A 16,316-nucleotide genomic window follows, 5' to 3' on the forward strand; every position below is an offset into this window, starting at 1 on the left:
TGTAAAAAAGGTGGGTTCTGCCTAAACCTATCTAGCATAAAATCTCTACACATACCGTGGCATGATTAAGCAAAGTTAGTTTTATACAAAAAATGTTCATACTAAGGATTGTCTCAGCAAGCTTAACATATCTAATTGTTTCCATATTTCTATATTTTGAACAGAGACACATTAACTGACTTGCTTAAGGCTGCATAGTAAAACAGTGGTCACAGCTGAACATAGCACAGACACCTTAGTCATTAGGTCACATTGTCTGCCACAACTAACATTCACATTCTCAAAGCCTATTGAATTTGCTGATGATCAGTTTGTTGTCTTCAAATGTTATTTAATTAGAAATAAAAACATCTGGGGAGATGATGCAACAATACCAGGAAATTGAAGTTAAACTCACTAAGAAGTACTGTACATAAAAATGAGAAAGGGAAATCAGACATTGATTTTATTAAAGTCTCGAGTCACTTATATTTAAAAAATGTAAAACCACTATATTAAAAAGTCGTTAAACTCATATAAGGTGGTAGATTTTGTGTCACTTCAAGTTAATTCTACTGCTGGCATACCTAGTAAAATTAATAAATCCAGCTTTTATAATTTAATGTTATGATTAGCATTTTGTCCTGCAAGACAAAAGCTAATGTTTAGAATTGCGACACTTTCTACTGGAAAAAGGCCTCCATAAATTAGCATTAGACAAACATACATAAGGTCTGTACAGAACATGCTTAAATCTAAACAGTTAAATAACTAAAAACATTTTTCTGTGGCCTATTTAAAATTAACATATTAAAACACTGTCTGGCCAGAGGATATGCTGTAAATCGAGCCAACAACTAGTAAAAGAGACCCTTAATGGTGCTCCCTAGGCTCAGAAAACAGGATTACAAATGTAGAAAATGTAAGCACAAAGGTTCATTGCACTTTAGTAAAATGAGAATAGTAACAAAACAATTATGGCTAACAGTAGTGCAGCAGTTAGCCCCACTGTCTCTACTATCCTGGATTAACTAGTAATTCTAAATTGGCTCTGAGGGTGTTTACGTAAATTGGCCTTGAGCTGGACTGACCCCCAGTTCAAAGTTTGTTCCAGTATATATATCTTATTTTAATGGCTGCTGAGGCTGTTCATCTTAGTGGTTATTTTGATAAAGCTCATACCAGCACTCTTCTCTTTGCAGTATCCTTATGTAACTTGGCATTACTGTCTTTCATCAAGGCAGGCTTCTTGATACTAAAGCAGAATTTAGAGGTGGATGTTTCATTGGTAGTGATGACCCACTGGCAGTCCTTCACTGTATTTTGCCCACATCTCCAATTCTTGCCAATGCTGTTGTACAGTGTGGGTTGCTTGCAGTGGGGCTGCTTGGACAGCCTACAAGTGACTGTTGGAATTTGAGACTAAATGTTATTTTCTTCAATCCCGTTTGAATGTTTTATTAATATGTATCTATATATAAATATGTGTGTGTGTGTGTGTGCTTCATTTTATATATTTTTATTTAGAGACCAAATGGAGTCGCTTATCCCCTTAAAATACAATGTGAAACAAACACACAAACTTTGAAACGCCATCAAAATTAAGATGAACATAAGTTAACAAAACACACATTTAAGAAGAGTAGCTGTCAATGCGTAACACGCAAACTGATACTATAAAAAGGTTTTAACCCTGTGAACGTTGGAGGGGAAAGACGTTCAGTTACCAAAGATAACTCCAACGCAAGTCGTCACCGTGGTGTAAAGTTCGAGAGGGGCGCGCTCTACACGCCAGAGCCCCTGGAATCCCCAAAACTGACCTCCGCCAATCAGAAAGCAGCATCACACAAGAAGGTATCAGTTTGCCTTTTTCAGCCGCTGAACTACGGGCTGAGATTTTGAGTCTCTCGAGCGAGTGAGTTCACAAGGAGGAGGCAGGCAGATTGAGCGGACTGATAGACAGCTGCGATCTCAAAGTAGAAGGGTGTAGGGGGCAAATTCTCTGCGCGCTTAAACGACGATACCTAAAGAGAGCATCTGCTTTCCTGTGCTGTGCCTCATTGCTTCCGTAAAAGACGGATTTCATTGAATTATTTGCGCGTACTCGGGCAGATGCCGCTGTCACTTCTCAGCGGAGCACCTTGACGAGTTTCTTTCAGGACACGAAGGAGGACAGAGTCCGCTGCTGAGAGAGCACTGCCTGAAAAGATGGGTCTGCGTGGGAGACGCAGCGGTGTCCTGCAGCTGTGCACGACCGCTGCGCTCATGTTGGCTCTGTCCAGCGCGCAGGAACCCTCTGGCGCGGGACAAAAGCAAGACATCCCCGAGGGCGCCTCCACCTTGGCCTTCGTCTTTGATGTGACCGGCTCTATGTATGACGACTTAGTCCAAGTTATTGAGGGTGCCTCCAAGATTTTGGAAACTTCGCTCAACAGACCCAAGAGAACACTGTATAACTTTGCGCTGATACCTTTTCACGACCCAGGTATGCTGGACTTTTCACTTTGTTTGATATATGCATGCCACAATAAGACAAAAAAGGAAAACCCAATAAAAGAATATCTGCGCTCGCAATGTTAAGCAACTTTTTTTTTTTTTTTTACTGTAGCAGGGTTGTTGTTTTTATTTTACAAATGATCTAAATGAACCTCATAATTAGTAGCGAAACTAAATGGGAAAATGAAGTGTATTCTTGTGTATTTTGTAAAGCATGACGTATTATTACTTTGTAGTATTCAGAATAAGCATTTCAAAATAGATTTTTCCCGAGCCTCTTTTCGCTTATTCTGGTTTTCTTTTCAAACTTACATTTTCTTTGTTTTCATGAATTACAATGGGAAGTCTAAAGGGGGATCGTTTGCAGAGTGACTGTTTCGCCAATATTAGACTGAAAAAACCCCCACTTATTCTAACGAATTATAACACAGCACTATTTAAATGGTAAAAAATCTGGGTTTCAGTGTTTAGCTTACTGAAAGCTGCGATTTCATTACAACGCAGTGGTAGCCACGTAGGGGTCACTGAGTTAAAGACTGACCTGGCTTCCCTGTCAACTTATCAGTCCAAAGTGTAAATAACATTTGGATATTAAGAGCAATACATGGCCTTATGGGACTTGTTAATCAATAAAGTCCAAATTGATATTTTTATTGGAAACATTTCCAAGTTGGTCGATTATTTGTTAGACTGCATTATGTTGATTAGTTAATCATTCTAAACTCTTAGTAAATGAGTTCCTTTATGTCATTTGCAAAGGAACTTTTTTTGTTACAGTTGAACAACATTTGCCCAGACCCTACTAAAAAAGTAGGTTGAAGTCTTTATCCTGCAGGAACTCCAGGTCATAGAATACATCAATCCATTTTTTTATCTTACTTAACTAGTTCAGGGGTCAAAGCCTTTCCGGAGTGCACAAGGTTGAAATCAGCACTGGAAAGCGTGTCAGGCCATCACAGGGCACACTTGCACATACTTCAAAGTAGGGAGCTGCTAGTTTACATAATGGACACGTCTTTGGGATGTGGGAGGAAAACCTGAGGATCTGGAGAAAAGCCTAATCTGCCATGGGAAACTATGCAAAGCTCCACAAAGGCAGTGCCCAGCCGGAGATAAACGCAGGACTGTAGAGCTGTAAGCTCTTTGCCACCCATAAAGGGCATTTAACTGAACATTTATTTATGTGTATAATCTTGTACTTATTACACCACATATAATTAGTCTGAAGCCTAAGAATGAATTACTATGGAGTACATGTTTGTTTTTCATACACCATTAGAGGTTATCATTTTGTACTATCGTATAGGAAAACCTAAAGAAACAATTTAATATTTTTCTTTTTTTTTATCCCGTTGTTCTGTGTCATGTGGCTGCTGCTGTAACTTTTGCAATTTCCTTTGGGATCATTGCAATGTCTATCCATCTATCAATGTACTGTATTTTAAAGGCTGATAATAATTTGCTTACTTATTACTTTTCACACATTATTTGCTAGTGTCATATGATTTTTTTAATGTCTAAGTTTATTGATAACAGATTTCATATGTTTTAGGAATTAAAATTCTGGTTTGTGGAATGGGTTCATATTAGAAACCTCTGTCACACCTGGAATGTTATAAATAGTGCATAGAATCATCTGTTAACATTTCACTTGTGTTAAATTTTTAACATCAGCTTTCTAGTACAAGAGGTGTTGAAAATTACAGAGTAGTCTTGCATCCCCTTGCTCATTGTTCTGGCAGGATCTTATAACACATTAAGACCTTAGAAATCTCAGTTAGAGCCATTACTTGATACAATCAAGTAATACAAGTACTTACACAGAAATACAAATACTTACAAAGCTCATTGTCATGCCATTTTCTAACCTACTTAATCCTGACCAATGATGCAGGAGCCAGTCCTAGCTAATATAGTACGCTAGGCAGGAACAAGCCCTGGACAGGACACTAATAACCCATCTGAGGGCAAACACAAACACATCCAGGTCACCTAACCTGCATGTCTTTGGGCAGTGGGAGAAAACCCATGCAGACACGGTGAGAACATGCAAACACCATGCAGGAAGGACTCGGGTCATCTTACTATGAGGCAGCAGGGCTACCACTCCTAAAGCTCATTATTTCTTCATTTATATAAAAAATATGGGCTTTAATTTTAAATGCACTTTGTAATTTTTGACGTAGTTTGTTGTGATATCAAATATGTAAAGAGATTTTGCATACACTATTAGAAGCTCATCGAATCACTCGTCACTTTAAAAGTCTCCCATTAAAGAATAAGGCAATGGAAGAATAAGCCACCAGAGGGATTTATTTAGTCCAACTAATCAGAACGGAAAGTTTGCATGCTGGATGTTTTGTGACAGATTAAGAATTTATATTCTGTTATTTTATGTTTGGATTAGCAAATGCAGATCTTTACAGCTTAATTTCCTGCTTGTTAACATCAACACCCTTTTTAATGACAGTGTTCATTGTGTGTTTGTGCTGCTCTTTACTATGACATCTGTCGCCAGTTAAACTCATAGTATATCCAACCCCTGAAACTCTTCTTTTTCCTAATCTTCCTTGTTGAAGTGGCATAGATCAGCATTTTTTATTATACACTCATTTGATATCTTACTATTAGAATTTAATAACCTTCATAATTCAAATTTAAGTTATGTGTCACAGATTAAATTTCAGCTATTAGCTCACTGTGTACCCTGGAGTATCTTGTTTAATCCGAACTATTGCTGTACTTTACATTAGAAGTTCTTTGAGATAGTGCTTTGTACTGGGAAGCTTGGGTGCCAGAAGCAGTGCATAAATATGATAGTATTACATTAAAAAAATAAGTTTTTTTTTTCTCATATTCTTATTGTTAACAATGAAGACATTTTCAGTCCCTGAAAATATGTTTAAGTTGGATCTGGTGAGTGGAGCTTTTCAATAGTTCCCAGCTGGCTGAACGAACAGGGCAATATTTATAAAGTGTAGGAAAATAAAATTATGAAGAACTGATGTTGCCTCTGTATTTTATTTTAAAGTGAAGTTGATGTAAGCAATAGTAAGACCAGCCAGCTGCATGTAATTTTCTTACAGTGATTTCCTCCTTTTGTCCTTCCTCTTTATTAGAGAAGTACAGTGATAGCTTACTGCTGTGGATCGGAACTGATCATTAATAAACTGTTTTAAAACAAAGAACAGTTTAAGCTTTAAGTTTCCATTCGGCTGTTTTTTGTAATTGTAACTATGTGATAGACAGTAATCTATTAACAGTGCTGTCTAACAACAGACAGTGCTATTGTCTAAGTCTCCAGTGTAAGTAGTAAAGGACTAATTTAATAAATAATCCTTTGTCAATAGCACTTACATGTAAACACAGGAAAATAGCACATCTGCAGTCACATGTGGTGTAATGGGGCAGTGTTTGAAGCACATCTTGTCTTTGCAAACTGGCTTTATTATGCTGAGCTTGTTTAAAGGCTGTTTGTTTGCAGGCAGCTTGTTGCAAATTGGTTTCCAGCTTGTTGTCTCTACATTTGGAATGTCAGGATGTTTATGCTTATGACTTCAAACATTCTTGGGCTTCCTTACAAATACCAAAATGTGAAGTGTGGTGTGTGAGTGCTGTTAGAAATGCCATTTTGGAAAAAGCTGCAAACCACAACAACGTTTAATGATTTTATTCTTTTGAACAAATGTTTTTTTTTCCTTCATGTATTTTTTATGCAGTGCTCATTTAAACCTCATGACTTTGAAGATCAGTTGTCATTTGGATAACTTTACTTTAGGATAGAAAACGCAGTTTATTGTTTAGGCATACTTTACACTATAGTGTACTTAAAAACATTCAAACTAATTCTTAAGGACAAGGATAACATAATGTATAAGAAATCTCCACATGAAATGCTTCACTAACTGCCCAGTATTTGTAATTATAATGCAGAGTTGATGATCAGTGTTGTCTTTAATTATTGGCATTAATTGAAGTATTGATAATAAGACATTTTGTTAAAGGATCTTCCTAAGGGACTCTTTTAAGTTAGATGTTGGTAAGCACTTGTTTTTTATACTTTCATTTCATCATTGGGTGCTGGGAAGTTTTAGTACTACAAACTTTTAAATAAATACAAGTGAAAACCGTAATTTGTGATTATGTAATTTTTTCTATTACTATCAGAGCATAAGAACATGACATTAAAAAATTGACAAATGAGAGGAGACCATTCAGTCTATCAAACTTGTTTGTTTAGCTAATAGATAAGCTATCTCAATATTTCATCAAGATACTTCTTAAAGGTTCTTAAAGGTTCAACTACATGTCTTTGTGGTTTGTTCCAGATTCCCTCAACTCTTTGAGTAAGGAAGAGCTTCCCGGCTTCAGTTCTAAATGCACTTACCCTTAATTTTCACTGGTGTCTTTGAATATGTGATTTACCATGAAATTGAAATTATTCTGCTGGATCTACTTTATCAATGCGCTTGAGAATTTCTAAGATCTGGATTAGGTCCCCATGCAGTCTTCTCTGCTTGAGACTAAACTGAGTCTGCCAGAATTCAACATGTCCTTAGCTCTGGGATGCACCTGGTTGCTCTCCTCAGCACAGCTTCAGGTGCTGTTATCTCTTTCTTGAAGTGTAGGGACCAGAATTGCACACAGATGCAGTTTCATTAATGCATTATAAAGTCTGAACATAATGCCCCATAAATTATATTTAACAGTTTTTACTATATAACTTAACATATTATTTGCCAATTTAGCAGCTTATGCACACTTCTTAAATGATGTGCCAATATAAACCCTTAAGTCCTTTTTAGAGGTTTCATCCTTTCGGACAATGTCTCCTATCCCGTCTTTATAATTGACATTCCTTTCGTCCATTTGTAGCACTTTGCACTTTTCCACATTGTGCTTGTAAATTCTGTGTCTAAGAGCTGGCTTTAGGCTTTAAATTTGAGGGTAACATTCTCACTTTATTAAACCCACATAATCTAATTTAGTTTCATATGGGGTTACAGCCTCTCTAGGCAGTGCTTGGTATAAGACAGATACTGTAACAGCCCTGAGCAGGGCGCCAGTTGATTGCAGACAAAAAATTGAGAGTAATAAAAGAAGATTTACAGAACCTGAATTTGAATTGTCTTAGAGGGGGATTATTTTAATGTTTGGATGATTTCTGTGCAGGTACCATCACTGAAACACAATACCTGTATAAGTCACTCATTTGTACAAAATTGGATGTTTTTGGCAAAAGGGAATGACATCATCTCTTTTTAAAGATAATTTAGTATAATTGCAATAGTGTGGTGGTGAATCCTCCTTGACAGTTTGTTGCAACAAGGGTGTGACTTTAAGCTTGTAAAAAATTGACATCTGGCACAAACGTTTTGTTAATGGTGAAGGGAACTGATGCATCACTGATGTTGGAGTGGAGTGGTGGGGGAGTTCCTTCCTATCCCGGACTTTCTTTACTACTGTGTATTAAAAATATACATGCATTGGTTGATATGTTGCGTATTTCTAAATTAGTGTAATATTTAAATTTACTATTGTGGCCATCGAGAGAATGACGGCTGGTGACAGAAGATTCGTTTTGGGGTGCCAACCTGGTTGTCTCCGTTTACTTCAAACGTCAAAACAAATGTAACGTGTAATGGGAAAATAAGCAAGAGAAAATAATACCTCTTAAAGGCTCTTGGCTCATGGGTTCAAAGTATGAACAAGCTCCGTCTCTTCACATTCCCAGTCAAAGAGTGATGCCAGGAACTGGAAAAGGCAGAGTCAAATACAATCTCAGGGTGGTTTCTCAGCATTGTGGAGGATAAGGAAGATAACACGGTTAGCGGCTGTGCCCTCTCTCAGCCCGTGGTGGAATTATACTGTATACCTGGGAGGAACCCGGCAGGTGACCCTCTGACATGTGTCTGTGACACCATGCATATTCACCCGTCTGTTGTGAAATCTGCTTAATCCAAGTCAAGGTAATGGGGTGCTGGAGCCAATCCTTGTGACGTCTGACTCAGGAAGGAATAAACCCCAGGACAGAATGCACTTACACATACTAGGCCAATTTGGAGACATACATTAAAATGGCATGAACCTCGCATGTTTGAAAATTGGGGGGAATACAAACATACGTAGAATCTGGGTATTTCTCACAGGTGGTGACTGGACTTTGATTTGATCATAATCTGAAGAGCTTGTGAGATTCCACCATGTGCCTATAACATTAGTAATATTACCAATATTTCCAAAAAATCACATATAGCTGTTGGGGGATGCTAAGTTATTTACAGCTTTGTAAATTTTTGTATTGTTTACAATGGTAAGGATCTAGATATGAATGGTAACTACTAGGGAATCCATTCCCGGATGGGTTTATCCATTCCCGGGAATTCGGGAATCCCGCATTTCATTCCCGGGAATCCCAGGCGCCCGGGGATGACACAGTGCACAGGCATCTCACATGTGAACGGTTTTAGAATGACAAACACTTATTTTTAATAAAACTACTACAATATGTTGACACAAATAAAAGACTAACCTTATCTACAAGCAGTTCTTGCTGTCATATAAGTACATGTATCTAGTTAGTTGCAGTAATAAGAGCATAGAAAGCACAATGTGTCCAGCGTGCGGTCGTCCAGGCTAGAGCGCACTTTCATGCAGAGTACGCCAGCCGCTGAGAAAGCACGCTCTTCCTCCACTGAAGTAGGCAGCACAGTCATCAGATACTGATACACTTGTTCTAAACAATTCCCGCGCTTGCTGTTGCTCTGAAACACCGCCATTTCAGCTTTTACTGATGCATCCAGTTTCTTGTCATCATTCTGTGATGGCAAGTTTCTTGGCACAGATAATGTGGATGCAACAGACTGACACATTGCAATTTCAAGTTGCTGTTCAAAGCTGTTGTCTGATGAAGTGCAAGCTGCAGCAAATGCGCCACCTTAATTATTTTCAACTATAACTCTGTTATTTCTTGATCGATTTTTACACTTTCACACGCTATATGTGCGAGCTTGGCCATTCCCATTTTCCCGGGAATTACAGCAATTTCTTTACCGGGAATGCGGGAATGAAAAATGTCCGGGAATGGATTCCCTAGTAAATACTGAGTAGACATTAATGAAAATAAAAAGTATAAAGAAATGCTTTACAAACACAGATAATAATCTGTACAAACATCCATCCATCCATCCATCCATTTTCCAACCCACTGAATCCGAACACAGGGTCACGGGGGTCTGCTGGAGCCAATCCCAGCCAACACAGGGCGCAAGGCAGGAACCAATCCTGGGCAGGACGCCAACCCACCGCAGGACACATGCACACAACAAGCACACACTAGGGCCAATTTAGAATTGCCAATGCACCTAACCTGCCTGTCTTTGGACTGTGGGAGGAAACCGGAGCACCCAGAGGAAACCCATGCAGACATGGGGAGAACATGCAAACTCCACGCAGGGAGGACCTGGGAAGCGAACCCGGGTCTCCTTACTGCGAGGCAGCAGTGCTACCACTGCGCCACCCTCTGTACAAACATGAAATATATAATACTACCATATACTTTTTAAAATTTGTAAATGCCCACTGACTGAATTTACAGATTTCAAATGATAATTTATGTATTTAGTTTATTAATATATGGCAGGAGTCTATTTTATTTGGAACCATAATATCCCCCTCTATTGAATACATATTGTACATCTAGTATTGTATGTTTTCTGTTGTATTGGTTAAAATAAAGACATATGGATAGAATTCCTAAAACAAAACAAAAAAAAAACTTTTCAGCCTGCAGTCATAACAGACTGACAAAATATGGCGTGCATATTCATTTTGAAAGCTTACATTGATGCTGTACAGACGCCAGGATGATTCATTGTTAAAGGATTACAGCACAGGCTGTGCCTTTCAGTAATGATTTTCTATACATAACTATGCATAACATTTTTCATTTTCATTGCCCAAGTTAAGTCATCAGTCAAGTAAAGTATTTCTAAACAGAGAAATTTCCACATAAACCAGCAAACATCTATCCTTACCATATTAAAAATCTAAACTTGCTATATTTTCTAGTGATTTAAATATATTTATCAATTATATTGGAATACTTGTATTAGCAAAAAAAAAAAAATTAAACTCAACCATTCTTGGATTTTGTTTCTTAATAGGCCCTGTTTTTAATCAAGAATCACTGATTTAAAATGTTTTCACTTTCATTTTGAGAGATGAAAATTAACAAAAACAACATTTATTTATATAGCACATTTTCATACAAATGGCGTAGCTCAATGTGCTTTACAAGATGAAGAAAGAAACTTTTATAAAAAAAAGTAACATTAGGCAATACTAAATAACAAAGAATAAAACAATGAAATGAAGTGTACATGCTGATCCCTTGTACTGAAAAAAGTCAGGTAATGTGCATTATTATTATTTTCTGTTTGTCCTGCTGTGCCATGTCGACTGCTCTATAAAGTGATCCTTGACTTGAAGTAATTTCAGGGTGGAAGAAAGTTTTAGCTGATTTTAATGCATTCCACAAATCAACTGGTTTACTTTATCTACTGTCTGAACCTGATTTATGCAGGGTAGCCAGACTTTATCCTGGCATTGGAGGGCACACTTAAACACACACCCATAATCATGTCACACTGCTTTAAAATTACTTCTCACCAAGATGGCAAGACTGTTGGAAGAAAATCTGAGTATACACTAAGAAAGCATCCCAGTTCCATACAGAAGGCACTTCAGTTGGCAATAAAAATGGGATCCAAGCATTATGAAGTGGTAATGCTACTAAGGGAGGCACGGTAGCCTTTAATTTTTGCACAGAATATTAAAAGTGGAAATTTTCTGTCATATCCAATTTAACTGTGTGATGTTACCAAATGTGTATATTTTTCCAAGCCTGAGTAAAGGAAAGTGCACTAAACATAAAAAAAAAATAAAATGAGCTGAAATATTACATCATATTGAGGCTAAATGTCAGATCCTCAACCTCTAAACAGAAATATCAAAGCATTGTCCACTCATCCAACTGTCTTCTTTATGACTATAGTTGGAATTGCAAAGGAATAAAGCCTGCTCTGGGAGCATGTGACACTAGATAGCAGATAGATGCATGTTAGAGTTGCTGCTGGGGACTGCTCACTTTATACGTGATTTCTGAAGCTTTTTCCTCCTAAAATTTATTGTAAACATCTTATATTACCTACCTTTCATCGGGGTCATCAATCATGTCCTCTTTTAGACACCGTCATACCAAAACTTCAAGTCCTTCAAAGAAAGCTGCCCGCACAGAGACCTGCTCTGGTGTAGAAATCTGGCTGCTTTTTGTGAAGACTGTGAAGAGATTTATACGGGACCAACTTGCCTCCTCATCAAGCTATTATAAGGAAGAGCTTGTAGTAATCCACACAATTTATACTTTTAATGGGTACTTTTCGAAAAGTTCAGTGTTTTAGCTATGTATACCATATGCTGGTTCTTCATGAATCCTAAAAAACATGGCAATAAAATGAATTGAAAGCCAGCAAATCAATCTGTTCCATGACTTCAGCCCTTTCACATTGGCAGCATGAAAGGTTATGAGTCCATCATGAGATTGGCCTGCACAGTTTCTCAATGTTCTGGAAATGTAAGATTTGAGGACCTGAAAAAAGCAATAAAAGACATTGATAATTTTTGGGTTGCTGTCAATTTTCTCTCTTAATGGCGGTGTCTTTCAATTTTGTTTGACTTGATATGGTTGGTCACTCCTCTGCCTCACAATGATTCGATTTTGGGAAGCTATATGCAAAATGTGTCCCAATGTGTCCCTTCTGGGTCTAGCTTACATTTAGATGATATTACAGTTTACAAGGGCTGCAGTTTGATTAAAATATTTAATCGCAATTAATCACACAATTAAAATTTTTAATCAAAATTAACTGCATATTAATCCAAATTTTTTATATTACCTTCAAACATATTAGTATTTTTCTGTAAAGCAGAAATAACTCAGCAATTCATTTCTACTGTAGTACAAAGCAGTTTTAATAATCACTTGCCCTGCATATTAAATTCTTCTAGTTTATTGAACAGTTTTGTGTAACAGAAACATTTGAGTAAACAATGAAACACTAATCAGTCAAAAGCTTTAAGAAAGTTTTTGCTTTTTATTTTGAGCCACATCACAGTGCAAATCAGTGTAGCCCTTTGATTGGTTCTGAAAATAATCCTGCATCTAAAATGATATGAAGAAAAAAATTTAAGACATTTTGATTTTTTGACTGTTTATTTAGCCAATTGTATAAGCAGACCTGTATGGTAAAGTGAGGTCTGCGGCTGATTGGCATCTTTTAAATAAATAATTACCGCAGTCGTGTCTTTGTGTGGGAGGGAGTGGTAGCATGGCGAGAGCGGTTCCCGTGCGTGATGTGGTAGCTCATGGCCCTGCACTTAGTGCACAGGTGCAGGATTGGTGCTGGGAGCTGCTGATTGTAACAGCTGTGCCATGTCCCCATTTTGAGAAGCGAAGCATGAATGCAAGAGGAATAAAAAAAGGAAAAGAAAAGAAGAAGAGAGGCAGGAGCGCGAAAGAGTGAGCAGGTGTAATGAGAGGAAGCAGGCGAACGGGAGTGGATCCCCAGGAAGTATCGGGTGCTCAGGAGAGGGCTCAAGAGTTGCTTCTATTGAACATCTAAGTAGCATGAGCGACCACTAGGTTCAGGAGTGTGCTGTTGCCGCGAGGAGCCAACCAATTGGCGGCGGTGAGAGGACAGAGCGCTCTTTCGCCGGGTGCAGCCTGGAAAGTCAGGGGTTGGTGTGGAGCAGGGCAAGTTGTCTCCCTGCAGACACCTTAGGATTGGCAAAGGGAAAATGGGACAAGAGAAGAAGGTTGTCTGCACCTGCTGGAGGACTTTGGAATTTCTCCTTGGGCAGCAAGGTCCAGAGAGGGCAGGCCGAGGAGGAGTTGGATTTTTTAAAGGGGCAACGAGGCTCACTGGATATAAAGACAGTTTCTTGCCTGAGTTTTAACCTCGTTTTAATGGGTTTATTTATTTGCATATTAACCTCCATGTGAACTTTGTTTTTATTAATTATTTATTTATTATTAAAGGAACACTTCACTTTTCTAACACTGTTTTGTTTGATTTATTTTAATAAAAGCACTGAGCACTTTCACCATTACCTTGCTTGGTGCATTTGTCCTCATCTGCTCAGCTCATCCCAGTCATGACTATCAATGTTGTCAGGTTCAAGAGGCTCCCAAAATGAAAGAGGGAGCATGGAGCCGATCCACACCATCACAACCAGTTTATTTACACTGCACATTCAAGAGATGACATTTTTTATTAACAGCATTTACAGAAACAGAAAACAAATGTTTACAAGGGACCAGCTTAGGGAACTGTTACTTTTAAAGTTAACTTGGTTACTTTACTTGTTACTTACAAAAGAGTAACTAAATACAGTAATTAGTTAACTTATAATAAAATGTAACATGTTACTTTTCTAGATGGCAGCAGCCCCGGATATTGGTGCTAAATGGAAAGCCAGCAGGGCATGCAGGGAGATTCACTGGGTGTTGCAAGAGGGCATTGGGACTCTTCCGTATGACCTGGAAGTGCTTCAATTGGGCAATGGCCCTGGAACCATAAGTACTCCCGGGTCCTTAATAAAAGGGACTGCACTCCTTTATCCAGGCGAGTCGGAGCTGGAAGGAAGAGAGGGAACACTCGACTGAAGGAGGGCAGTGCGGTGGTGAGAGAAATTGTAGTGCTGAATTAAATTGTGGAGAGAGAAATCTGTGTTTTTGTGCTTTTGCTACTTTGGGAAAGGATTTTGGTGCATAAACCAACCTTTAATAAAACCCAGGACTCTGTATGTGTTCGTGTCAGGGTTTGGGGGTTGCTGACGCCCTGGTTTCCATCACAATATATACATATATTTGTCACTGGGTGAATTGGGAACTCACAATCACCCAGCTCAACTACACAGAACCAACTCAATATGTTTAATATATTAAACATACATTTAATTAACTCCTCTGTTCAACGTACTGAACTTTTACAACTTGAAAGAACAATTACTGAATCTTGTAAACATTAATAGTGTAAATATTTAAAATGTATGTTATGGTAAATCCTTAATATGATAAGATTTCTTGATAGTGTATTCTGAATCCACATTGAAGATGAATTGAGTTCTTTTCTGTTGTATATTATGGTGAAGTTCGTAAAAGGCAAAATGTTATTAAAAATGAACAGTTTTTATGAGAACACATATTTCAGCCAAGCATGGCTTTTTGTTTTATATTTCTTATCATTTTCCAAGATATCATCCAATTGAGATCTTCAAAGTTTATTTTTCACCTTAAACTATATAATAGCTTGTTCAGTGTAGAGTATGAAATGTTCTCTGTGTGAGGAAATTTTTCCTAATATGAGCTTTCATCTGTGTTTTCTGGTTTGTTCCTAAATTGCTAAAAAAAAGTCCAAGATTGGTTCCTACCTTGTATCTAGGCTCTGGACCCTGGTGCCCCGGAACTGGCTTAAGGTCTCACAGTTTTTTGTTATTTTATGTATTTTATGTGTTTTTAAACAAGCTTGTGTTTGTGTCCCCTAACCTTACACAACATATTCTATAGCATTAGCTGGTATCTACCCTACTTCCTCTCATAACTCCAAACACTTTTAGCCTTTCAACTTTCAATCTCCATTTTTGAATTTTTTGAACTCTTTCAATGTTTCTTAATAGCTCATACCCTTCAGTCCATGAATAAGCCTAGTAGTTCTTCTTTTGGACTGTTTCTAGTACTATTATGCAAACTGGAGACTAAATCTCTATACATAGCATTCTAGATGAGATCTCACAAATGTGTACAGTTTAAAACTAACATTCCATGCTGTGTATTCCAGACATCCTGCTATGTAACCCAAAATCCTATTAGTCTTTTTAATTGCAAGGGATGACAAATTACATGACCCTGTCTAGATTTTCTGGCACAGTTTCACATATCCAAAATATTTCTGAGAGCAAATGAAATGTGCTGCCTGACAGTGCTGGTGCCTATAAGAAAGCTTTCCAGGTAACGCGAGTTCAGCCACCATCTCAGCTCTTTTATTTTCTGTTTTCTATTCTGTCATGGTATGACAAACATGAGACATCAAGCAGAAGTGTCTCTCCTATTTGCGTGGTCCAAAGTGCCAGCTTTTGTTCGTTCCTTGTGGCTGCATTGTATGCACACACACACTCAAGCCCACCCAAAATCAAACCAGTTTGATTTAATTGCTGTGGTTTGACTGAGTTGCTGGGGATGTCAAAGTATATAATTGACAGTTATTTAACTGAATTCCTCAACAGAAAATACCTCGAAAATTGTAAAGTGACAGGAGCTTATGATTAATCAGTCGTTCACATAAGGTGTATCTTTATATTGATACAGTCCCACATTGAGTAACTGTATTGAATATTTTTACTTACTATGTGTAAGACTTTATATTTATTTACATTTAAATCTGCCAGTATTTGAATACATCACATCCAGACACTGTTGTAATGAATCTACTGACTTTAGAGTATGTGTTTATCTAGACAATTGTGTGTCTTTTGCAAATTGCTAGTTTCATTTTTGACCATTTATATAAATTATCAAGCACAAAACTGACCTTTGTTTAGCTCCCCTTTTGACTTCATCTAATTATAAATAAGTTGCTTGTAACATAACAGATTGTTTTCAATGCCCATATTATTTTTACTGCAATATATGCAGTAACAAAGTGGAGACTCCATTACCTGCATTTTATTTATTGCAGCTTTAATCAATTCCATCAGTTTTGCAAATTGATAAGTGCTATATT

At 37.6% G+C, this 16,316-nt stretch overlaps 1 protein-coding gene across 1 annotated transcript in view; it reads left to right on the plus strand.

Annotated features, from left to right (window-relative positions):
- Positions 1 to 1,862: 1,862 nt before the first annotated feature.
- Positions 1,863 to 16,316, plus strand: part of hmcn1 (hemicentin 1) — a 281,768-nt gene continuing 267,314 nt past the window's right edge. The window contains exon 1 of the mRNA XM_028811373.2: positions 1,863 to 2,464. Coding sequence (XP_028667206.2) covers positions 2,188 to 2,464 — 277 coding nt within the window. The 5' untranslated portion in view covers positions 1,863 to 2,187. The remainder of the gene's footprint in view (positions 2,465 to 16,316) is intronic.

Source organism: Erpetoichthys calabaricus, chromosome 10 (assembly GCF_900747795.2).
Source record: "Erpetoichthys calabaricus chromosome 10, fErpCal1.3, whole genome shotgun sequence".
Lineage (NCBI taxonomy): Eukaryota > Metazoa > Chordata > Cladistia > Polypteriformes > Polypteridae > Erpetoichthys > Erpetoichthys calabaricus.